The 24,770-nt window shown below is 53.4% G+C and overlaps 2 protein-coding genes across 3 annotated transcripts in view; one reads left to right on the top strand and one right to left on the bottom strand.

Moving 5' to 3' along the window:
- The window catches only part of WWTR1 (WW domain containing transcription regulator 1), a gene marked incomplete at both ends in the record, with an annotated part of 42,740 nt that extends 32,428 nt beyond the window's left edge, over positions 1-10,312 (top strand). Inside the window, 4 exons of one of the 2 annotated variants that reach the window (XM_080349934.1) lie at positions 1,068-1,220; positions 7,122-7,255; positions 7,766-7,878; positions 10,128-10,312. In XM_080349934.1, coding sequence (XP_080206060.1) covers positions 1,068-1,220; positions 7,122-7,255; positions 7,766-7,878; positions 10,128-10,312 — 585 coding nt within the window. Of the gene's footprint in view, positions 1-1,053; positions 1,221-7,121; positions 7,256-7,765; positions 7,879-10,127 lie in introns of both variants that reach the window. The other variant, XM_080349933.1, reaches the window with a different exon arrangement.
- Positions 10,313-17,979: 7,667 nt separating this feature from the next.
- Positions 17,980-22,569, bottom strand: TM4SF4 (transmembrane 4 L six family member 4; the record flags this gene model as incomplete). The annotated part of the gene is made up of 5 exons (XM_080349844.1): positions 17,980-17,997; positions 18,283-18,472; positions 19,987-20,120; positions 22,051-22,140; positions 22,396-22,569. The coding sequence occupies 5 exons, from the start codon at positions 22,567-22,569 to the stop codon at positions 17,980-17,982; spliced, it is 606 nt and encodes a 201-aa protein (XP_080205970.1).
- Positions 22,570-24,770: the final 2,201 nt, after the last annotated feature.

Here is a 24,770-nt window from a genome sequence, read left to right as displayed (position 1 = left end):
TCAGATGCACCTTCTCTCTTCATTACAGTTCTCAGGCTGATTTTCGTTACTGTGGTGTGTGAGCACCTGTGAGGTGAGGAGTGCTTGAAACGCTGCTTTGAAATACAACAGCCATGCCGTCATTTACGGATGAGTGCGCAGCGCTGCGGCTCGTCCGTGTTGGCGGAGGCGGGTGACAGCCCCAGGAGCACACCTGCGCGGTTGTGTCCCATGGGAACACCTCCCGCTGCGGCTCGTCCGTGTTGGCGGAGGCAGATGACAGCCCCAGGAGCACACCTGCGCGGTTGTGTCCACGGGAACACCTCCCGCTGCGGCTCGTCCGTGTTGGCGGAGGCGGGTGACAGCCCCAGGAGCACACCTCCGCGGTTGTGTCCACGGGAACACCTCCCGCTGCGGCTCGTCCGTGTTGGCGGAGGCGGGTGACAGCCCCAGGAGCACACCTGCGCGGTTGTGTCCACGGGAACACCTCCCGCTGCGGCTCGTCCGTGTTGGCGGAGGCGGGTGACAGCCCCAGGAGCACACCTGCGCGGTTGTGTCCACGGGAACACCTCCCGCTGCGGCTCGTCCGTGTTGGCGGAGGCGGGTGACAGCCCCAGGAGCACACCTCTGCGGTTGTGTCCCATGGGAACACCTCCCACCTCTGCATTGTTGAAAGAAGAGTGCATTGCCTTCTTAGGGGTGGAAACGCACACAGTGCTCATTACTTATGCTGGTAATTATTTGTACAGTCCTTAATTTAGATCTATCAATAAAGCAAACATTAAGATTGACAATTTTTTTACTAGCTTACTGCATATTATAGACACACACTTGTAGAGGAATTTTCCAATGAAAAACTTGCATGTCATTTAGTAGATATTGTTAGGTACATATTTGAGCACAATAGTGTGACTATAAATACTTGCTGTATTATATGCATTCATATTTTATGCACGTAGGAAATACCAAGGATAATGTATTAAGCCATTGCGAGTGCCGGTACTTGCCGGCTGCGGTGGGTGCCTCAGCCGTTTGAGCGCAGCGATGCTAACCGCGGTGTGTTGTGCTCCGCAGGTGCGGGCCCGCAGCAGCTGGCGGGCGGCGCGGCGCAGAGCCGGGCGCTGCTGGCCCTGCCCCGCGCGCTCACCGCGCAGCAGCAGCAGCAGCAGAAGCTGCGGCTCCAGAGGATCCAGATGGAGCGGGAGCGGATCAGGATGCGGCAGGAGGAGCTTCTGCGGCAGGTAACCGGGGATACTGCTGGATTTTGTGCGAGAGACTTCGGTTCAATGCGTCCGCGTTTTTACCGGGTACAATTGGTAGCTCTGTCACTTTATGGCAAGATTAACTGTTGTTTTACGTAACGCCCACCAAAAAGCTGATGTAAACATTTCATGTTTCTCTCTACACTAGCCCTGAACAGCACAAAACGGCCGTCTGTCAGGAGTCACACGCTGGCTGTCTTTCTCACCAGCTGTAGCAGTAATGTAAGGAACAAATTCTGTTCTGCACCTGTGTATAAATCTGGAGCAGTTATCACTGATCAGTTTGCAGTTTCACTTGGTTTGTGTAGCAGACCATGTTCACACTTCACTGAAGGTTAAGGTGGAACACACAGAGTTGCTCTTGACTCTGATCCCAATTCTGTAACTTGCATCCTTGGCCTTTGAATGAAAATAAAATCACATTTACATCTTACATGAATACCTCTGATTTGAAGATTTCAGACATGGGTCTTTGTGGATATTTTGTTTATTGTTCTACTTCTTAAGTTTCAGCTCTATAGAATGACTCATGCTGTACAAAATAGATACGTAACTTCCTTTACATCGCCTTAAGGAAATAGGGAGTTTTAACAATTGTGTTCCTTCTGTTATGGACAGCTCCACCGGTGCTGTCTCACATGTCATATTAATCAGCTGCCTTAGAGGAAATAACCAATTTCTCTCAGGAACAGCGCGAAGGACGCGTCTCCGCGGCCTCGGGGGCGCTGTGGGTGGCGAAGCAGGGGGCGCGGGCGGGTGAAACCTGCGCTGTGAGGCAGGGCCGGCGGGCGCAGCGCCGGGCGAGAGCTGCTCCCCGGCTTGTCTCCTCTTGCAGAAAATCCCAAATGAGCAGCCGGCTTTCTGGTTTTCTCTCTGCAGACTTTGAATGGCCGTTTTACTTGTTGGGGTTGTGCTGCTTGTTATTTTGTTTCTTTTGTTTGTTCTTTTTCGGGTTTTTAAGCATCCTGTCTCAGAATTAATTGAAGAGAAGGTCTTTAATGTTTGTAATTATTGAGAATTTGAGAGGCTCTTTTTCCATGCTTTTATTTCAGAACAAATAATTTTTAATTGCATTTTACCAAAATATCACTTTTCAAAAGCAGTAATAGATGTTATTGCAGTCACCAAATTCAAGGTTACCAGAATTGTACTGAAAGGGCTTTATTTTCTTCATATACAGAAAACGCAGTTTGCTGCGGGTCCATGTGCTGCCACAGACCTCTGACAACAAGAGTGTCATTGTGCTTTTCTTCCCATGTACAAACCGTATGCGTCAGGTGCCTGCGGCCGCCGCTGCACCCGCGGGCTCGGCTGGTGCGGGCAGCGAGCGCAGGACGGGCCATGCTGCCGGGGCCCTGTTCGCAGCCACGGGAACGCGCTGCAAATGGCTGTCTGATGGGCAGAGTCGCACAAACACTCAGGGTATTTGTAAAAACACCTTACAATTATATATTTGCTTCCTTTATATCTTTTTACTCTTTTACCTCTAAATATATGTATAAGAACTGTAAAAAATTGCTTAACCAAGGTCATTAACAAAAGTTCATTAATATATTTTGAAACTATACAGCACCATCTAGCTGCATTTGGAAAAAAAAAAGGCATTAAAATGACATGCTTTTGTAGCGCCTGTCTTCACGCGGTTACTCCCGTGTCTTCGGTGAGTGTCTGTATGTACCGCTCCACGTTAGACAAGTGCCCAGCGCCCTGCGGAAAGGGTGAAACACAGGTGTGATTCCTTCGATGTTCTGAATTTTTTACCTTCTCCTGTCAGGGCCGAGTTTGACTTTCCTGGTTCGACCCGCATCTGGAAGCTCTGCAGGTGCCAGCTGCTGGCGCCCATGTTCGGTTTCCGTCCCCCTTAATTTTTGGGAGCTGCACGCTGACCCATTACCTGTGTGTGCAGAACTGTTGTGTGTTGGAGGTGCTGATCTCTGCCCTGAGCAGTGACCTCGGGGCTTTAACTTCTTCCCTACGGAGAGTTCAGAACATAGCGGAGATGGGCGTGGGATATCTGGTATGGGATTAGTCATAATTGTCGTCGTGCTAAGAACATGTTTAGCTATTTTTACTCTCTTTGGCTCTGTTCTTGCTTCGGGACAGGAGCAAATTAAGCTTCAAAACAGTTGTGCCATTACCAGCAGGGCTGGTTTCCCTGCACTGCTGGCTGCGTTTGCCTGTAACCCAGCGCACGCACAGCCCTAAGCAGCTGAGCCGTGCTGGATGGAGCCCCCAGTGCCACCCTGCACCTGGGTTTGTGTGACCTCCACGTTACATACAGCAGGGCATTATCACTTTGCATTACGAGGGTTTTCAGAACCCGTAGAGCTCTTGAGGAACAACATATTTCCCACCCAAGGAAAAGAAGGTGCAGAATCCACCCGTGCTGTCAGGGTCCGGGTGCAGTGGCTCCTGCCGCGGCCGTCACCGCGCTCCTGTCCGCTGTGAGCTGTGGAGGGGGCGGGCTGAGCCGGCTGCTCGCCGGTGCTGGCGCTGGCGCTGCGTGGGAGGCGACGTTCCACAGGGCCAGCTCGCTCCGGCGCAGCAGCTGCCGCGGACACGCCGCAGGCTTCCCTGGCCGTGGCGTTCTGTCCTGCGTTGTCCTCCTCTACGGCTGCAGATGGGCACACATGGCTGCAGATGGGGACACACGACTGCAGATGGGGCACGCATGACTGCAGATGGGGCACACACAACTGCAGATGGGGACACACGACTGCAGATGGGCACACACGACTGCAGATGGGGCACACTTGACTGCAGATGGGGACACACAACTGCAGATGGGGACACACGACTGCAGATAGGGACACACGACTGCAGATGGGGACACACGACTGCAGATGGGCACACACGACTGCAGATGGGGCACACTTGACTGCAGATGGGGACACACGACTGCAGATGGGCACACACGACTGCAGATGGGCACACACGACTGCAGATGGGGACACACGACTGCAGATGGGCACACACGACTGCAGATGGGGCACACTTGACTGCAGATGGGGACACACAACTGCAGATGGGGACACACGACTGCAGATGGGCACACACGACTGCAGATGGGGACACACGACTGCAGATGGGGACACACAACTGCAGATGGGCACACACGACTGCAGATGGGCACACACGACTGCAGATAGGGACACACGACTGCAGATAGGGACACACGACTGCAGATGGGCACACACGACTGCAGATGGGGCACACTTGACTGCAGATGGGGACACACGACTGCAGATGGGCACACACGACTGCAGATGGGGACACACGACTGCAGATGGGCACACACGACTGCAGATGGGCACACACGACTGCAGATGGGGACACACGACTGCAGATGGGCACACACGACTGCAGATAGGGACACACGACTGCAGATGGGGACACACGACTGCAGATGGGGACACACGACTGCAGATGGGCACACTTGACTGCAGATGGGGCACACTTGACTGCAGATGGGGACACACAACTGCAGATGGGGACACACGACTGCAGATGGGCACACACGACTGCAGATGGGCACACACGACTGCAGATGGGGACACACGACTGCAGATGGGCACACACGACTGCAGATGGGGACACACGACTGCAGATGGGGACACACGACTGCAGATGGGCACACACGACTGCAGATGGGGCACACTTGACTGCAGATGGGGACACACAACTGCAGATGGGGACACACGACTGCAGATGGGCACACACGACTGCAGATGGGGCACACTTGACTGCAGATGGGGACACACGACTGCAGATGGGCACACACGACTGCAGATGGGCACACACGACTGCAGATGGGGCACACACGACTGCAGATGGGGCACACATGACTGCAGATGGGGCACACATGACTGCAGATGGGGCACACTTGACTGCAGGTGGGGACACACGACTGCAGATGGGGCACACACGACTGCAGATGGGGACACACGACTGCAGATGGGCACACATGACTGCAGATGGGGCACACTTGACTGCAGATGGGCACACACGACTGCAGATGGGGACACACGACTGCAGATGGGCACACTTGACTGCAGATGGGGCACACACGACTGCAGATGGGCACACACGACTGCAGATGGGCGCACACGACCGAAGATGGGGTGCACATGACTGAACATGGGGTGCACGCAGGAAGGGCGGCACTTCAGAAAGCCCTGTGGCAGCTTCCATTTCAGCGTTTCCTCGCTCGGTTTTGTTATCCTCAAGAGCGTTCGTTTTCTTTCTTACTGAAAGAAAAAGAGGGTCTGCTTGCTGGCCAGGAGCCTCCTGCAGGCGGTGTCGGTGCGGAGCCTGTGCCGGCTCTGCGGGGACGTCCCAGCGCTTCTCCGTGCGCTCAGCGCCACCGTGCACCTTGTCTGGAAGAGTACAGGCACAAAAGGCAACGCTTCCATCAAGAGTCTTCAGACGATTCATTCTTAACACATAGTAAATAATCACACCATCTAATGCAAATTATTCTTTATCCATGAATAGATAGATAATGTGATTATAAAGGAAACATTGTATTAACGGGCACCAGTATATGTTAATTCCCAATGAATAATTGTTACATTACTCATTAAGAGACCAGACCGATCCTCCTCAATGAGGAAATAAATGGAAAACGTAGCAAAACATCATATTCTATCTTCAAAAACATGTTAATCTTTTCTATAGTACATTCAGTGGAGAAAGTTTTCTACCAGGATTTAAATGAAATATTTCCTTTGCTTATTTCGTAAAGAAAACAAAGGTCGTGTAAACTAGGTAAAACCAGATAGAGCTTCGTTATTTTAAGCTCTCAGGATATTTGTCTGGAAAGCCCAGCTGAGCAGCCTTTGCACAGACCTGTGTACCACTAGATGTCACGTTGGTTCACTGAATTTATCTTCCAGGAAGGTTCAGAAACAGGTTTCCTTTGGTCGGTGTATGGGAGACAGGCATTGGGCAGATGCCTGTTACCGGGCAGAGGGTTCATTCTGCAGATTATTGGGTCAAAGTCTTGATTTCAGTGCTTTTCTTCTAACATATTAAGTACTCTATGGCTGCAAGTGATGTTCCACTTCGGTATGTGGCACATGATGTCATGTGGCAGCAGCTCCCACAGTCTCAGAGCCCAGTGCTCTCGTTGCCCCAGTTTGGGCCGAGAGCGATTTCACTGAAGCTGTTAGACACGCGGGAGACCCGGTTTGAGTCAGTGGGTTTTAAACCGCTCTTGCTGCCGCTGCAGCTCTCAGCTCGTCGTCCCGAGCAGCACGGCGCAGCTGCCGTGCGACGTGGCACGGCTGTCCCGCGGCCCCGCGGGCGCTCGGCGCCGGCTGTGACGAGCCGTCGGTGCATGGCGAGGTGACACACGAGCTGTGTGCGTCACAACGCGGGTGGCGGGTTTGGGGGGATCCTCTCGTGGGCAGCAAGGCGGTGGGGGTGCGGTGCTCTGCAGGCACGTGTGCTCGGTCGGGGTCGGGCTTTTCCCCTCGCTGGCGGTTTGCAGAGGGCCCGTTGCTGCTAGCGTCCTGCGATCTGCGTCCTGCGATCTGCGTCCTGCGATCTGCGTCCCGCGGCAGCAGCGCGGGCAGGGCGGGCGCGAGTGGCTCGCCGAGTGGGGCGGATGGGAAGCCCTGGCACGCAGCTGCAGGCGGGACGGACAGACGGACAGACGGACAGACGGACAGACGGGCGGGCAGGTCCTCGGGGCTGAGCCAGCACAGAGGTGTGGAACACGCTGTCTGTCTACATCCTGATTTTCCTCACACCGCCATAAACACACAGTCATCAGTTACATAGTTCAGCATTACTTGCTAAAAAGATGTGTCTGTCTTACGTGTTCTCTTGTCACGGCACCGCTGGGCGCTCGGTGACTCTTTGGCTGTGTGTCCTCAGGAGGCCGCTCTGTGCAGACAGCTGCCCATGGACTCGGACGGCGCGGGCCCCGCGCAGACCGCGCTGAGCGCCCCTGCCCTGGCGCACGACATGAGGCCCCTGACGAGCAATGGATCTGACCCGTTCCTCAACAGGCAAGTCCACGGCCTCTTCGTTGGACAGTCGGTCCCGTCGCCTTCTCTGCTCTGTAAAGCTGTGTCTCTGAAGTCGCATCCTCATCGTCCTCTTTTGTAACTGCTGTGATCAGGGGGTGTGGCCGAGTAACTGACCTGAGATCTTCGGTTTAGAAAAATCAAAGGAATGGTAACAGCTCGTTTTAATTATATTTTAGGTGTATGTAGAAGACTCTAGGTAGAGTATCATTACCAAAGTATAAATAAACTCAGGGTTTTTAGGCTATCAGAACTGGTTTTGCCTGGAGACCTATATATGCATGTATTTCAGAATTTAAGAGTGGGCTCACTTCGGTTGCTTTATATTTGGGCTGATGTAACATGGCCACATTAGTGTCCAACAGCTGAGAATAAGGCTTAATGGCTCAGTATTTAATGTCTGACCTACTGTGCTGTCTGTTTTCAAACAACGCGATCGGGGACCGCGTCTGACAGAACGTCTTTACTGAGGCGTTGTGTTTGGATTCGCAGCGGCCCGTACCACTCCAGGGAGCAGAGCACGGACAGCGGCTTGGGCTTAGGATGCTACAGCATACCAACAACACCCGAAGACTTCCTCGGCAACGTAGATGAGATGGATACAGGTAGAATACTCTGATGTAGCTTAAAGTGTTGTGGTATTAATAACTTCGTGTTATAACCAGCAGTGTTTTGTAACTGCATGACCAAACTATAATCTCCCACTTTCCTGTGCAAGAAAACAGACCAAGACTGTGGGGGAAAATGCCTAAAAGGTCCTTAGTGCCTAGAAGGTTTCAGCTTTAACTTAGGTCCTGATTCAACCCTTTTTACCTTAGCCTGATATTAAACAAAGTAAATGAAAGCTGGAAAATGTGAGCCTTAATTTGTGTGTTCATACCATTGTCCAGGGTAGGAGGAGCGCAAACCTGGTCTTAGGTTACACTCTCGGTACACTCTGTGTTTTCCAGCTCTGGGAATCAGTCTAGTTAGTAAGTCTCTTGCGATGGCAAAGCTGGATTTCCCTTCTAACAGAATGTATTTAGCTAGTGTAGGTTTTGGTATGTATTTTTTTATATCAATGTCCTCATGGTGTTTAAAATACTGAAATCAGTTACTAAGAAGTCAACAAGTTCCTTTCCAGATAGTGAAACTCTCAGCCCTTCCTCACCTAAACTTCCTTTTGAAGTCACCAGGAGTTCCCAATGGTGCGACGGCCGACGGGCGCCTCTCGTAAACATTTCCACACGTGTTGTTATTCATGTATGAGAAAGTGATACAACACTGCAGAGCTCAGCTGCTGTAAAACCGTTTACAGCTGTGCCCCGGGCCAGCGCGGGGCTGCAGGGCTCCCGTAGGGTGTAGTGCACGTGGTGCGCACGAGTGTGCTCAGCACGGCGCTGCCTCCCCATGGTGCACACCAGTGGGTCAGGATGGCGCTGCCTCCCCGCGGTGCACACCAGTGGGTCGGCACGGCACTGCCTGCCCGCGGTGCACACCAGTGGGTCAGCACAGCCCTGTCTCCCCGCGGTGCGCACGAGTGTGCTCAGCATGGCGCTGCCTCCCCGCGGTGCACACCAGTCGGTCAGCACAGCCCTGCCTCCCCGTGGTGCACACCAGTGGGTCAGGATGGTGCTGCCTCCCCGCGGTGCACACCAGTGGGTCAGCACAGCCCTGCCTCCCCGCGGTGCACACCAGTGGGTCAGGATGGTGCTGCCTCCCCGCGGTGCACACCAGTGGGTCAGCACAGCCCTGCCTCCCCGCGGTGCACACCAGTGGGTCAGCACAGCCCTGCCTCCCCGCGGTGCACACCAATGGGTCAGGATGGCGCTGCCTCCCCGCGGTGCACACCAGTGGGTCGGCACGGCGCTGCCTCCCCGCGGTGCACACCAGTGGGTCAGGATGGCGCTGCCTCCCCGCGGTGCACACCAGTGGGTCAGGATGGCGCTGCCTCCCCGCGGTGCACACCAGTGGGTCAGGATGGCGCTGCCTCCCCGCGGTGCACACCAGTGGGTCGGCACAGCCCTGCGTCCCCGCAGTGCACACCAGTGGGTCAGCACAGCCCTGCCTCCCCGCGGGGCACACCAGTGGGTCAGGACAGCCCTGCGTCCCCGCGGTGCACACCAGTGGGTCAGGACAGCCCTGCCTCCCCGCGGTGCACACCAGTGGGTCGGCACGGCGCTGCCTCCCCGCGGTGCACACCAGTGGGTCAGCACAGCCCTGCGTCCCCGCGGTGCACACCAGTGGGTCAGGACAGCCCTGCCTCCCCGCAGTGCACACCAGTGGGTCGGCACGGCACTGCCTGCCCGCGGTGCACACCAGTGGGTCAGCACAGCCCTGCCTCCCCGCGGTGCACACCAGTGGGTCAGCACAGCCCTGCGTCCCCGCGGTGCACACCAGTGGGTCAGGACAGCCCTGCCTCCCCGCAGTGCACACCAGTGGGTCGGCACGGCACTGCCTGCCCGCGGTGCACACCAGTGGGTCAGCACAGCCCTGCCTCCCCGTGGGGCACACCAGTGGGTCAGCACAGCCCTGCCTCCCCGCGGTGCACACCAGTGGGTCAGGACAGCCCTGCCTCCCCGCGGTGCACACCAGTGGGTCGGCACGGCGCTGCCTCCCCGCTGGGCACGCGGTGGCGTCACCCGAGCTCGCTGCAAACGGCCCTTCGTGCTTTGAGAGCAGGGCCAGGGTACGGAGTTGGCTCTTGCAAAAAGGCGCATTCCGCAGGCAAGCGTGGTTTTGAGGCAGCGTTTGCAGAGGGCAGCAACGCTCACAAGTGCATGTGGGGGAGTCTAATTGTTGTATCACTTGTGTGGTTTTAAATTGCTCACAAGAAGAGTTTGGTATTTCAACAGTTGTTCTTTACTTTTCCTAGGAGAAGCTATAGCACAGCCGACGATGAACATAAATCCACAACAGACGCGTTTCCCTGATTTCCTCGACTGTCTTCCAGGAACAAATGTGGATCTCGGGACTCTGGAGTCGGAAGACTTGATCCCGATTCTCAGCGACGTGGAGTCGGTTCTCAGCAAAGGCGAGCCGTTCCTCACCTGGCTGTGACGCGCGGGCCGCCTGCGCGCCAGCCTTCCTCGTCCGCTCCAGAGAGAGGTGGAGTGCCTGGGAGTCCTCAAGGGATACTACTCACTGCCTTAATGACTTTTGTTACGTCATCTTTATGGTCAGTTTAATCTCTGCCTGGACTTGATTTACATTAATTTAAATGTAAAATACATCTATATATCTAAATACATATATGCATAGGTATTTCTTGCTCTTTAGAAAAAGCACACTACTTTATACAACGGTATAGCCCTTCACCTTTTCAGAGCAGGCAGAAACGAGTCCCGGACAGAGAGCGCGGTGTTGGTGCAGCCCCTGGGACCCGCTAACGTCACACGGTGTGCCGGGTTCCCCGCGGTGCACTGCGGCTCGCTGGGCTCAGGAAGCGTGCGCACCATCGGAGCAGTTATTACTGTCTTATTACTGTCAGAAACTTTTGTTATCAACTTACTTAAGCTTTAAAAATCCTTTTTTCATTCTTATTAACAAACTGTGCTGTATAGAATACAGATTTAATCTGATCCATATCAGCCATAATAGTTCTTATTATATATTCGTAAAGGCACACACGGTGCTATTGCAGTTTCTTTTTTCAGTATATTACTGTAAAATAAATACTTCCAATCCGAAAGTACCAGAACGGTTTAGCAACATTTTCACACAACAATATTGTTGCAAACCAAACCAGACTGGTACTGACTGCTGCCTTTAAAACAAAGCAATGCATTATAAACAAGCATTTTTTAAAAGCTCTTAGATTTTGATGTTTATTATCTTAAGCACTACAATTTTGTAAGTTAACACGTGAACAATTTTTTATATATATACAATCTGTGGCAAATATCTTAAATGCAAAAAACTGCTTTTAAAATCAGGTCTGAAAAATGTGGCACAAGTTGTTTGTTATACGTAGTGGGAGAAGACCCTCGCTCAGACTGTTTGCAGTGCTGTTTCTAACTGACAGTGTCACCTACAGGCACTTCTACACCTGGCGCAGGACGGTAACTCACCCAGGGCAGCGCTGTGTCCCAGCTGGGGACACCGCTGGTTCCCCACTCTGTCACCCACTGTCACGGGTGTGCAGGACCTGTGTCCCGGCTGGGGACACCGCTGGTTCCCCGCTCTGTCACCCACTGTCACGGGTGTGCAGGACGGGCCGTGCTCGGGGTATTTCTGCCTGTTGTGTATCCTACAAATGCTTTATCACAGGGTTGGGACTGAGGAGGCATCGAGGACATCAAGCTTGCAGTTCCCATGCAATGCAAATGAAGTCCTCAAACTTAAATATTTTGAAATTATGTTATTTATAATCTATGAATTTAAGCTTTTTATATTGAAAAATATGTATTTTTATGAAAGGCATTAAAACTTTTCTCTGAGCTTAGTCCAGGCTATGTGGAGAGGAGATGCAGCGCTCGGTGTCGCTGTGTCTGATAACACTAAGCAGGCTCTTGGCTGTCGCTGTGTCTGATAACACTAAGCAGGCTCTTGCGGACGCGCGGAACACGGGTCGCGAAGGACTCTTGTTCTGGTTGAGGGCGGGCAGGTGGAAAGGTCAGACGTGCGGTGGTGGGATGTGGAGCAGGTCTGGGAGAAAAGGGTTCTGCACCGAGTGTAGATCCGCGCTGGGAAGAGTGGTTGCAAATAGGGAAACATGGAAAATGAATCACCAGTGTGCAGTAGAAATGTAATACAAGAACTCTGTACAATAAACTGCCTTGTCAGGGATGAGCTGCTGGGTGCACGAGGCAGCAGACGACGGGTTAAAGTAAGCACACCCCTCGTTTTTAAAACAGACGAAAGTCAATGAGCTAAAGTCGCAAAGTTTTATTATGTAGGGAAAAGTAGTTCTTGTTTTGTTCTGTTTGAATAGAAAACGAGATGTGACAGCAGAGTTGTGTCTGCACAGAATTTCATTACCGAATGGGCGTTGTGTTCATTTTTTTCTTTTGGAGGGGTTATTTGTTTTTCTCATCCTGGTTTTTGTTTTGGGGTGGGTGTTGTTTGTTTTTAGTTATTCTTCCCAGTGCTGTTGAGACGGCAGAAATTGGAGCAAGCGGGACGGGGCAGGGCTGGCCAGCAGTGCTGAACGAGGACCAACGTGTCCGCTCGATGGGCCGCGCTGCGCCGGGCTGCCAGCCGGGCCAGAGCCGCCCCGGGCCCGTCTGCAGCGCCACCGCCGGACCTGGGGGCGTCCGCTGTCCTCCCGAGGGGCGCTGGTGCTGCACGCTGGCGGCGCTGCAGGGGGGGCTCAGGGGGGGCTGGCGGGGGCTGCAGGGGGGGCTGCAGGGGGGGCTGGCGGGGGCTGCAGGGGGGGCTGGTGGGAGCTGCAGGGGGGCCTGGCGGGGGCTGGGGAAGCTGCTCAGCATAGATGGTGCTTAGGAAACGCGGTTTGTTCCTTTGCTGGTAGGCCTGTGCCATTGTAGAGCTTAGTTTTGTTGTTCATACAAGATACCCCAAGCAGATCAGGTCTCTGCTGGCATGATCCACTGCTGACTTCTGTCTGTCCGTCTGTGCCCATTTCACCAGCTCAAGGCTTCTCAGTTCTGCTTCGCAGTGAAAACTGATGCTGTTTTCCAGTAAACTCACATGTGCATCAGAATTGTGAAGCTACAAACTTGGTTCCAAATCCGCTCGTGTTCCAGGTGTCGACTGTCTCGGTTCAAAGACCTTAAAGAGGTAAAAGAATCAGGCACTGTGTTTCCATGTAACTTCCATGACAAAGAGCAGCAGGCCTGGAACCGGAGGGCGCTGGTCACACCAGCCTCCGCTGTCCGGCTGCTGCAGGGCCTGGGCTCAGACGTACCCGTGCTGAGCCGAACAGTGCTGAGCCAGGTAAAGGTGATTCTTACACTGTGAGTTTCCGTTTTTGTAATGGGGAGGATGGGTCAGGTCAAGTGCAGCAACAACGATATCTGGGTTTTAAAGTTCTTTTTTTCAAAAGCTTCTCGCTTTAAACAGGCTTACAGTAGAACTTGTAGGTGTTCAAGCGTATGTAATCCTTATGAAACTAAATTCATTGCTGACAATATTTCACTGCGCTGTTTCAGGTTTTGAACGTTTAATAAATGTCCCGTCTGCCTGCAGGACACGTTACGTACAGGGCCAGCCGGACAGCGGTGCTGAGGCCACCGTCTTGGTGATCAGTGACGGGACATTGTTAATTACGCTTTGTATTCTGGTAATACTGTCAGAATGTGACTTGGGCAGGGACTGGGTTCGACTTTTTGACAAAAAATGCTGTTTTGGGGAAGGGAAGGATTGAAATGTCTATTTTAAATACAGAAAAATAGAGGTGTTCAAATAAACGTGTTTCCTAATACACTACATCCATGTACACGCTAGTACTTTAACTTTTTTATTTGTGTTTTTCATTTTGTTATATGACATGGGAGCATTTGTTTTTAATTTCTACTACCTTGCAACATATTGTATGTATCAAACGCAATCGGATCAAACTGTCGTATCCAGCATTTGATTCCGTTTGTTTTTTTATTTCTTTGATCTTGTACGTGAAAATCAAATACAAGCGAATGTAAAGGCTCTGGGTGCGTACCGGTTCACTGAGCTGTTCCCGCTCTCCGTGGGGTGCCGGGGCGCGTCCCGGGCCGTGCGGGGCCGACAAACGGAGCGGGTCGTTCCCGTCCCTCGGCAGCTGCCGCGGACACGGGCGGGTTACGGTGCCGCTGGAGCCCGCGCGCTCCCCGGCGCGCCGCCCCGTGCCGCTCACAGCTCGGGAACGCGGGCTGCTGGACACCGGCCCGGCGCCGCTGCGGTCCGCCCGGGGGCTCCGCCGGCGCGACGTCGCGCTGCGGTCGCTCACCCGCGGTCCCACCTCCGCCCGAGCCGCCGCTCTCCGGGCTGGGCGCGCGGGCCGCCCCGTGAGCCGTTTGTGCTGAGCAGCGCTGCCGTGCCGTGCCGTGCCCCGCCCCGCTCCTCCGGGCGGCTCCTCCGGGCGGCTCCTCCGGCCCGCTCCTCCGGCCCGCTCCTCCGGCCGCCCCGCTCCTGCCGCCCGCTCGCGGTTCGGGCCGCGGCCGCGGGACCTCCCGGGGCCGGAAGCACGCGGGGCCGGAAGCACGCGGAGCCGGGCGCGAGGCAGCGGCCGCGCGAAGCCCCGGGCGGGGTCGGGAGGCGGGGTCAGGGACGGCCCCGCCCCCATCCGCGCGCAGCCTCGGGCGGTCCCGGCGGAGCCGCGTGCAGCTGCCGCGTGCCCGGAGCGGGCCGAGCCGCCGGAGCAGGTACGGGCGGGGCTGGGGGCGACGGCTGGGGCTGGGGGGCGGCGGGCGACGGCTGGGGCTGGGGGGCGGGGGGTGGGGGGCGACGGCTGGGGCTGGGGGGCGGCGGGCGACGGCTGGGGCTGGGGGGCGACGGCTGAGGCTGGGGGGCGGCGGGCGGGGGGTGAGGAGGCGGCGGGCGGGGGGTGGGGAGGCGGCGGGCGAGGCTGAGGGGCGGCGGGCGGCGCTCGGGCCCGCGGGGCCTCTCCCAGTGCCGCTGCCTCGGCCGCGCTGCGGGGGAACCGGGAGAGCCGCTGTTGCGGGTGGGCGCCCGGCGGGAGGCGCCGCCAGCCCCGGGAGGGAAGCGGCGGTCGGAGCCGGTCCCGCCGCCGCAGCAGCCGCGGGATCCGACACGGGCGGCAGCCTCGGAGGCGTCCCGGCCCGCACGGCGCCCCCGGCCGGTCGTGTAGCGGATCGGGTGCTTTCCAGGCCCGCTAGCGGTTTCGCTGGGTTTGCGTTGCTGGGACCCACGCGTGGGAGCCGTCGGCATTTCAGCTGCAGTGAATCAGCAGCGACAGGTGGAGGGTAATGGCGATGTCTGCGAGAAAGGCCCATCGTATTGGCAGAGCTTTTGTCATTTCAGCTGAACTGCACGTCCTCTTCCAGGGAAAATGTAATTTGGCCAGAAGGAACTTCAGAGGTGCTCTCCCTGTGTTTTTATTTGAGCCCATCACCGTGACACCTGTGTCTGCTCTTTGGGGTGAAGGCCCCACCCATGTCACGTCACAGAGCGGTCGGTCCCCCCGTCATGGGCCGGGAGGGGTTGTTGAGTTTGCTGTTCGCGCCGGTGCTGGTGACGCTGGAGTGACGCGGGAGCTGTGGGGGCAGCCGACGTTGAACTGGGGCAGGTGATGAACACTCCAGACTAAAATGGTGTTAGGAAATATCCCTTGCTTTTGGCTGAGCAAGTGTCTTTGAACTTGGTGTATGTTACTTCCTAACTTTTGAAATGAACTTTTGCGGAGTTGCTAGTTGAACGAATTCCCTGCAGGTGATGCCGTGCTGTGGCTGACGTGTCACCTGGAGCAGGCTGTTAACTGGCAGTCGATACAGAGAGCTCCACCTGCTGCCGTTCAGCTGCGCGGGGGCACTGGTTTTGTCAGGCTGAAGTTGAAACGTGTGGGCTCAAAATCATTTGCAGGCACTCCTCGTGTTGTAACCCAGGTTGTTGAAAAGGAACACATGGGTTATTTATGTGAATTCTCAGCTGAAACAATGCTGTGCAATGTGAAAATCGCCGTATTCTCCGCACACTAGTCAACCGGTCGCTGAGCAGCCAGTTTTTATGGGGGAATAATGATATCAATACTGATATTTTTCCTTTAGGCCACTAGGATTTCTCTGTCTGTATATATGTTGACATTTGTACGCATTGAATCTGAGTGTGGTGTTAAGTTGCTCAGGACTCCTGGTCTGTTTTAACACTTCCAGTTCTCCCTGTTTGTGGCTCCTCTCTTGCCATCATCTTTCTGTCCCTGTCCTCTCTTTACCTGTGGCTTCTCTCCCACAAGTGCCACTGCCCCACTGTATCTTGTCTGTATCACAGTCTGTGATCGGTCCCTCTCCTTGATGTCACTGGACACTTTGCCCGGTAGAAACACCGCGAGCCATCTCGGATCACTGCGGAAGTGACAGTGGAGATCAGCGCGATTGATTCCCTTGAAATGAAGGGCCGGGTGGGAGCCTCGGACCTACCACAGCGAACAGATTTAGGAACGCTGCTGGGTCAGCCGAGCTGCTGCTTCCAGTTCATTTACACTTGTTCAGTACGGTCCAGACCACAAGGTGAACCGTGTGCGCTCTCAGTATCTACTATATATCAGCTCATGTTAGAAAACCACCGTGTAGTTGAGCACCTTAGAAGTATTGACTCACGAAGCACCCGTTGGTTGTGGTTTTAGGTATCATAGCTTCCTGTTACTCCCACAAAGATGTGTGTATTCTCTTTATTAATATATCAAAACTGTACGCTATGCATACCCATCCCTTTGTTGAATGCTGACGAGAAACATTCCCAAAGGCTTCATATGAATAAAACAAGACAAATGTGGGAGAGGTGCGGGACAGCTGCTGAGCACAGATGAAATAGATGCGAGATGGTTGCAGCAGGGGGTGGTGATATAAAGAGGCCTCTCAAGTTCCCTCGTAATGTGGTGGAACAGGTGGGAGAGACAGCTGGTCCTGAAGAGGTTTGTAATAATTTCTTTTATCATCTTGCACAACAGATCACTGGGCAGCTTTGCTTTTATTAATGTAGCTCTTGGTACCTAAATCTGGCTGTTGAACATTTCTGCGTGTTGCTCACCAGCTTTTAGTGCCTCTGAATAGTTTAAGTTCTTCAGATACCTCTCGTGTAGATACAGAGTACATGAGATACGTTTTCTGAAAGCACAGGCCACAGAATCATTATTTCAGGAGGAAAATTTTAGGGAAGAGATGTGTCAAATTGCGCTGATGAATTAGAAGCCTTGAGATATCTAGTCTGGCGAGCTGGTTTCTGAAAACTGGTTTTAGGAGTTTCTTAAGGAGCTTGTTAGGTGATCCGAATCCCTCAAACTCTTCCAATCTCTCTTACTTACTCTTTGTTTTTTCTCTTTGAGTTTTAAAAGACTAGTTCTTTCTAAAAGGTGTTTTGTATCTCTTCCATCCCGCTTTGCCAAACACCGCTGAACTGAACATCTGCAAAAAGACAGTAAATAGCGTTTGCGCTCGTGTGCGGGTTGGAAGCTCTGGGGCGAGGAGTCACGAGCTGCTCGACCCAGCGGGGCTGTGGCCTGTGTTGTGTCACAGGCCCGGCGCTCAGCCCCTGTGAGGCCGCAGGAGGAGCTGGCGGGACGAGGCGAGTGCTGGTGGTGAGAGAGCAGCGGTTACGGTGGGAGACTGGGCCTTCGACCGCACTCGTGGGGCGGGGCGGCGGGGCGCGGTGCCTCGCCCGCGGTTCCGTGCCGTGCGACCCAGCGCGCCGGCGGCCGCGGTCACGGCGCTCGTGGGTCTGTGTGTTGTAACCCAGCGGGGCTGGAACAGAGAGATCCCCGCTTCTCCACGCAGCGTCAGGATGTTACCTGCATTGCAGCTGAGCTTGTATCAGCATCGTTTGGTGATCCCCAGCTGGAAAGATGACTCAGGACAGAGAATGTTTTGCCTGAGAATACCCTCTTTTTAAATGGAATCAGTTTTACTACCATAAATACGAACGTGAGAGTTGAATTTCGCTTATTTTATTCCACGATGAGGTGTTTTGTGAAGGCTAGAAAGGGAGTCAGGGTTTTATAGCGTTGGTGGGGAGAAGTGCCCTTCATTCTCATCCTCGTAGCCGGAGTCGGTGTGTCCGGGGGCCGCTGTGCAGAATGCGGCCCCCGCGGCCAGGAGCGCCGGCCGCGCTGTCCCTGGTCCTCAGACCGTCCCGTCTCCCTGGGGAACAAAAGCATGGGGGTGAGTCAGGGGCTGCTGCTCCCGTGACTTTCAGAGGTTGTCATTGCTATGTGGCTGTGGGGAGCTGTCAGGTGAACACCAGAAAGATGGACTGAGATCACATTTTCAGCACCTGGCAGCACTGTGGGGTCTCGGCTGTGCTTTAGAATACATGGTTACAGTGCTGAGTGAAGGCTAGTTTAGTGTTTCAGGCTGTCAGCCAGCCAGGCGTGAACCAGACTGTCATCAGTGCACAAATATGAAAGAAAAGCGTTGTTTGCTCACCCCGCAACATCCGCAGCATTTGCAGTCCCCGCAGATGGTTCCGAACAGGCCGTTCACCACCTGGATGCTGCAGAGCACCGCCTGGATCCCGCTCATGATGAGCAGCAAGGAGAACAGGGTCAGGTTCCATGGGACGATGTTTTCGGGTGACTGACACACGTTCCACAGCGTGTGGTTATTGAGGTAGTTCCTGGGGGAAACAGAGCAGAGGTGAGGACGCTGGCGGTGGCGGGGCCCTGGGGCCTGTCGCGCTGTCACTGCTGCCAGGCTGTCACTGTCACCGCTGCAGTGTTCTGTTGGCTTCAGCACTGCGAGCAAGAATTCTCGCTATCGCACTGCTGCTTATCTAGAATGGGATCTCCTGGGAGTTTCTAGAGCAACTGAAGCAGTTGATCTGAAAGGGCAAGGCGTCGGAAGGGAACAGTCGGAGATGAGAACGCGTTAGCTACAGCTGAACAGTTTCTGGTCCTTTGGGAAGGAGAGGTCTTGGCCAAGCACGTGCCAAAGAGGTGCTGGTCTGTGCCGGTGTGTTTCCTGGCAGGTGTTGCTGCCGTGGCTCTGTGCTGAGCCTGGCGGTGTGTGCCACGGCGCCTCCGGGGCAGAAACCGCCCAGATATTGGTCTGAATTTGCCATATTACATTGTAATAGAAACAAAAAAAGTGAATTACCAAAACAATGTGATAAAAGATTAATAAACTCAGTTTTCCTAACAAAACATCGAGTGCTGCAAGACCAGTCACCTCTTTCCCGCTGAGCCGGGCAGAGCAACTCTGCTATTCTAAATGCCCTGCCTAAAGAACAGCACTATTAGGTAAAAGCATTCTCCACAATTTTTACCTTCATATTTTGATTTAATTGTGAACTGCTTAACCACTTACTATTTTTCCTCTGCATTTTCCTTGTGCTGTTTTGTTACTTGCCACGTGATTCCTTGACTGCAACCAAAATGTGTTTGAAACAGCATATTTTTCCGAATACTGCCAGAATTAGACCAAGGCAGTTGGTTTCCAGTCCCCGCTGGCCCATGAACAAATATCGTGTAACACGCAGCATCCTGCCTCTTTCCTAACCCGCGCCGTGCTCGGTGTGCCGTGCTCGGTGTGCCGTGCCGGAGGCGCTCCGGGCTGCGGCAGGCTGCAGGCTGCACCGGGCGCTCCCGGGGCTCGCTCCGCGTTGACCTGTCCTGCTCTCCCTGCTGACACTGCACCCTGTTTTCAGCTGCACCTTTGCTGACTTCAGCCTGAGCGGCTGGGCTGCCAGGGCTTTGTCTCTTTTAGAGTGACCAGTATGCCTGGCAGCAAAGGGTTTGAGGTGCAGAGTGTGAGGAACAGCCAGCTTCCCAATTCCATAGCCAAGATAAGAAGACACATAGATACTCATTATTTAAATGCCATCAAGTTTCAATACGTCACTGCTATTCATCTGGGTGGAATTTATCCCTGTATACTTCTTATAACCCCAGAATAACAGAGGAGGCTGCGCGTTTCTTGTCGTGGGCTTCTCTGGAGCTCAGTGGTTTTGGCTGCACTCGCTAGTCCTTACACCCGTGTGCCGGTACGTTGTTTACCATTGCTGTGCTTTGCTGGCTCTTCTAAGAGCTGCTGTGTTTTACACAAACAGTGTAATTCCCATTTTCATACAACAGATTTGGAAGTTACATCACGAACTTTAAACGCTTTTTTTTCCTGATTGTCTTGTCTTACCCATCCTGGAAGGGATAAGTCCATCCTGTTCCGGTGTAACACTTGGGGCCTTTGTTTATGGCTACTGCTGACAAAATGAAGCAGTATCCAGCTCCCAGAAGTCCAACTGCAGCGAATATTATAGAAGAAAACATCTGATGGAAAGAGAAAAAGAATGTTATTTTTGTTCTCATTCAAACAATGAAGTGCACCCTATTATTGTGAATGTTCATTCCCTAAATTCAGCTCTTCAATGGTCAAAGCAGTCGACTCCTGAACAGCTGAAGTATGTTAGTTTGCAGCTGCATAAGAAATGAGTAGCGCATACACGCACTGGTATTGGGGAGCCTCAGGGGAGCAGCAGCGTTTCCCTGCAGCGCAACGGGGGCGCTGCGGCGGCGGGGGGCGCTGCTGCTGCTGCTGCTGCGGCGGGGCCGCTGCTCCCCCGGCCCGCGGGGCTGTGGTCGCGGGTGCCGTTCTCGAGGGACGGGAAGCAAGACCGAAGTCTCGGACAACTCAAGAAATTACAAAAATTCACAGTACCTTTACAGGTTAACTTTGGTATCTTAGTCATATTTGGACCAAATAACTGAATTCTTGCTCCAGAGCGTCCCCTTTGGGTTTCCCGTTAGTATACTGCACCTCCCCACAGGTACTTGCCATCGTTAGCTCTAATAGTGCAACTGCGGTGGATCGGAAAGGACGTCTTTATTTTTCTGCCTTTCCATTACAGCATTTCCTTATGTGCTAATAATATAGGAGTAAATCATGCAAAAATTAATGTCCTGCTTGAATTTTGAAGCCCTTGTAACCGTAACAGTTTGTGGGCAGAGGTCGTGTCTTTCATTGGATCAAATAGGTGGAGGGAAAAAAAGAAATGTATGTGGAGGTGCGTGAGCTCCTGTTCTTACCTCGAGTGCTGGCACTTTATGTTGCTGTGTCTGATGGGGTTAACAAACACTGTGTTTGTGTAGGTATCATGGTAATGGTATTTCTGCTAACACACAGGAACAAATGCAGCGCCGGGTGGTGCTGCTGAGGCTCCCAGGACTCGCTCTGCGCGGTGTCCTGGTTCCCGTGGCTCGTGTTCCCCGGGCTGTCACAGCCGGGCTCTGGGCAGCAGCCCGGTTGTCGTTAACCAGTCAGCCCGGTGGGGAGCGGGGCCTGGCGGTGAGCGGGGCTGCTCCGATGGGCGCTGGTGGTGCTGGGTGCCGGAGCTGAGCTAAGGCACGTTCTGTGCTGACGGGGAGCCGGAGCGTGGTGCGATGCAGAGACGCGCGGCTCCGTCCCTGCTTGGGTGGGACTGCGTGAGGACAGCGTCAAAGGCGAGGACTCGGGGAACGCTCTTCGTTAACCTCACAGCCCTGACTATTCTCCAATTTGTTTTTCCCTTTGTGTTGTTTTTTTCCAGTTGCAAGCCTGTTCCTTTATTAAAAAGTGTAATGATCTACTTGAGCCAAACAATTTATTTCAAAATGACATACTTTCCTAGTCAAAATACATTTTTTTTTCTCTAATCTCTTTTTTTAAAAAACTAAAAGGCTTGAGATGTTTACTAGTGTCAGAAGATGCCCATTTGAAGCTTTTCACTTCACGGCTGAGGGGAGCTACAAATTCAGAGTGGGGCCCCACCTGTCCTCTTTCAGCAGGATTGGCGAGGGGACCTCCCGAGGTCCCTGCCAGCCCGGTGCGGTACTCGCAGCCCGTCACGGGTGTGCGGCGAGCTGGGAACGTAGTGCCCGACCGTCGGAATGGTTTAAAACCACCGACAGAGCCCGACTGGAGAGAGCGCTGCTGTGCTCTGCAGGGCAAGCTGCACGGCTTTCAGAGACGGTTCTAGCTGTGATTGTGACTGTAAGTACCTTGTGACAGCAAAATACAACCAGGCAAATAGTCGCGGTACCTGTGGCACAGTATCAACGGCATTTCAGAGCCTGCCCTTGCACCTCCCAGCACTCAGACCGCAGCGCTCCGTGTCCCGCGCTCCGGACACCATCTGGTCTCAATGACCACCAGCAAAAGGTACGCAGATCGTACCGGTAACAGTTTGGCTCTCGCGTTTTCGCCGTGTTTCCCCTCACTTACCGCAAACCTCTTCCCACAGCTCTCGTTACCGCAGCATCCGCAGCAGTCATTGTTCTTAAGGCCCAAAAATACCAAGGCAGGAAAGATCATCTACCAATAACAGAAATACAGTTTGAATTGAGATTAATTCAAGTTACATTGGCTTTTAAATATCCTAGTTCTATGCCTTTTTTAATCACTAAATTACCTTACTTATTGCAAAACTGTTGGATAACTTGTGACATATTTGTTTACTAAAGAAGAAGTTGTGATGTTGGAACCTGCATTTCGGGTATTGAAGAAATTCAACAATGCAAAGTCATGGCGTGAGAGGAAAGGTGGGAATATTTGAATTTATATACTCACCAGTACCCCAGATCCCAAGATCCCTCCGAAGTACCAAACCTCATCTGTAATGTGTTCGTTGTTATCAGCCACCTTTCCTCCCGGGAAGAACAGGAGAATGTTAGCGAGGGTGCAGAGCACAGCCAGGGGGATGAGGGTGGTTCCCAGGCACTTGGCGCAGCCTCCCGTGCACATGCTTGTTCGAAGAGATGCCGGACACAAAGGAAGAGCCTGTCAGGAACTATTTTACAAAAAGGAGCTTCTTGCTGTGTTTTCAAAGTCCGTTTCTGCCGTGCCGTTTGCGGGGCTGAGCCCGCGGGTGCTCCTTGGAGATGTTGCTGCAGCCGGTCGGAAGTGCGGTGTGCTGGTTCTTTATATGTTCTCGCAGCCGTGATGTCAGTTTCTGAACGTCCATAAATGAAATTACGTTCAGTGCAGGCTCTCGTTTTACTATGACAACCAATAACCTCTGTTAATATTTTACTAATGTGGATGAGACGCTTCATTATCTGGGCTCAGGTTATGTGTAGAAATCCTCCTCAGCTCTGGATCATTGTTTTTACAACACACAGTCCTTTTTCACACAGCAAAATACTCTTTGTAAAGACTGATGTGGAAGCACGGAACGGATCGGCTGATGTTAGTGCAGCTGTGTGCAGTGGAAGAGTTTGAGTGAATTTTCTGTGGGAAAGTTGAGCCGCTCGTTCGTTATTTTGAAGCGCTCAGGCAGTGTACAGATGGACAATGGGTGGTGAATTATTGTGGGGGCAGTGCTTTGCCGCTGGTGTTGCTGAAGAAAGGCAAATGAGCAAAATAAAGTGTGAGGGCTTTCTCCTCGTGGTGTGTGGTTGTGTGTCCTCCCTCGGAGCTCCGCGTTTCATCTGCTCTCGGCAAAACCTCCTCCTGAAATGGTGCTGCCTGTGGGACTCGGGGCCCGGGGCCCGGCTGAGCGCGCCGCGTTGTGTCCGAGCGAGCGGCTCTTCCGGAGCGGGCCCTGCGCTCTGACCTGCGCTGGCACCTTCTCCTTCGTGCTGAGATGTGACACGTTGTCCTGCGAAGTTGTGTTCAGGTGATTTCCGCACCAATCTTCATTCCTTGCAAATGGTGATAGGTGCAACTCGATTGCTGTCCCTGTGCGGACATGAGACTTCAGTGCGATTTGAGATGGACAACAGTTCTGCTTTGCTCAGAGGGTAAAGCTCAATCTATTTTCCTTCAAATCTGAAATAAGCCTTCTTCTAAAGCACAAGTCGCGGTTCATCCAGCCTGATTCCCTGATCTGGTTCAATAATTGCGTGGATGGGAGGAAGCTGGTAGAGCAGGGACAGGGACGTCTCGGTCCTGGTCGTCCCTGATCCTCAAGAGCTGCGTTTGGAAGCGGGGCCGGGGCCTGTCCACCTGTCCTCCTGGGGCGGCTGACCGGGAAGAGAGGGATACAAAGCAGTTTTCTCAGACTGGGAGGCTGATATTTAGGCAGATATCTTGGTAGGGTGACAGTACTGAACTAGGAATCCTATTTATTTGCCGTTCTTGTAGCTGTGAGGTGCAACTGGAAGGGTTGTCAACTTGTGGGGGAGAGGGCTCTCAAATGCCTTTTTCCCTGAAGGTACCAATAGATTGAACACGGGTGCTGTCTCTGGCAGGTGGTGTGTTTGGATTTCTGCTGTAAAATACGCACCAAACTTAAAGGAAATCAGTTACTAGTGATTGAGGTGTGGCACGGGTGCAGTCCTGTTGTATTGCATAGCTAACTTCTGTCCGGCTTCGGGCAGAAAGGATCGTGGTCTTGGTTTTTCGATTAAAAGATGAAACTATGAAATCCATTTTCATGTCAGGCTCAAGACGAGCTTTTCGATCTTCCTGTTTACTTCAGGGAGCCTGCTGTCAGACTGAGAAATTATCACACTGTGATTTAATCCTTGAAGCTTCTCTTCCTGTTCTACACTGTTCAAGACCCTGTTTCCATACTTTGGAAAACCAGCTGCAAAACTACAGGGTGGTCAGTACATAGACTGTTGGCCTTTGCCCGCAATAGCTGAGGAAATCGTGCTGCTTGGAAAGTCAGTACGTGTGTGACCCGTGGGCGGCCTCCCGAAGGTCGGTCGCGCTGCGGCGTCGCTCAGCGTCACCGCTGCTGTGTTTGATAACCGTGCGGACCGGTGCGGCGCGGTGACAGTACCGGTGTCGCTCAGTGTCACTCAGAAGGAAACGGTGGGTGGGGGCAGCAGGAAAGAAAGGAAAATCTAAACTAGACATGGGCATTGCTTTGGGATTTTTAATTCTTAAATTACAAAACCCCAGCAAAAATCTAAGACATGGAAAAAGCCTGGGAGGTGATACAGTATTTGTAAAAATAAGTGAAGCACCAGGTGGAGACCGCTTTAAGTTCTAGAATC

The sequence above is a fragment of the Nesoenas mayeri genome (assembly GCF_963082525.1).
Source record: "Nesoenas mayeri genome assembly, chromosome: 9".
Classification (NCBI taxonomy): domain Eukaryota; kingdom Metazoa; phylum Chordata; class Aves; order Columbiformes; family Columbidae; genus Nesoenas; species Nesoenas mayeri.
Note: the sequence above shows the minus strand (reverse complement) of the source record. Positions and strands in the feature narration are given on the sequence as shown.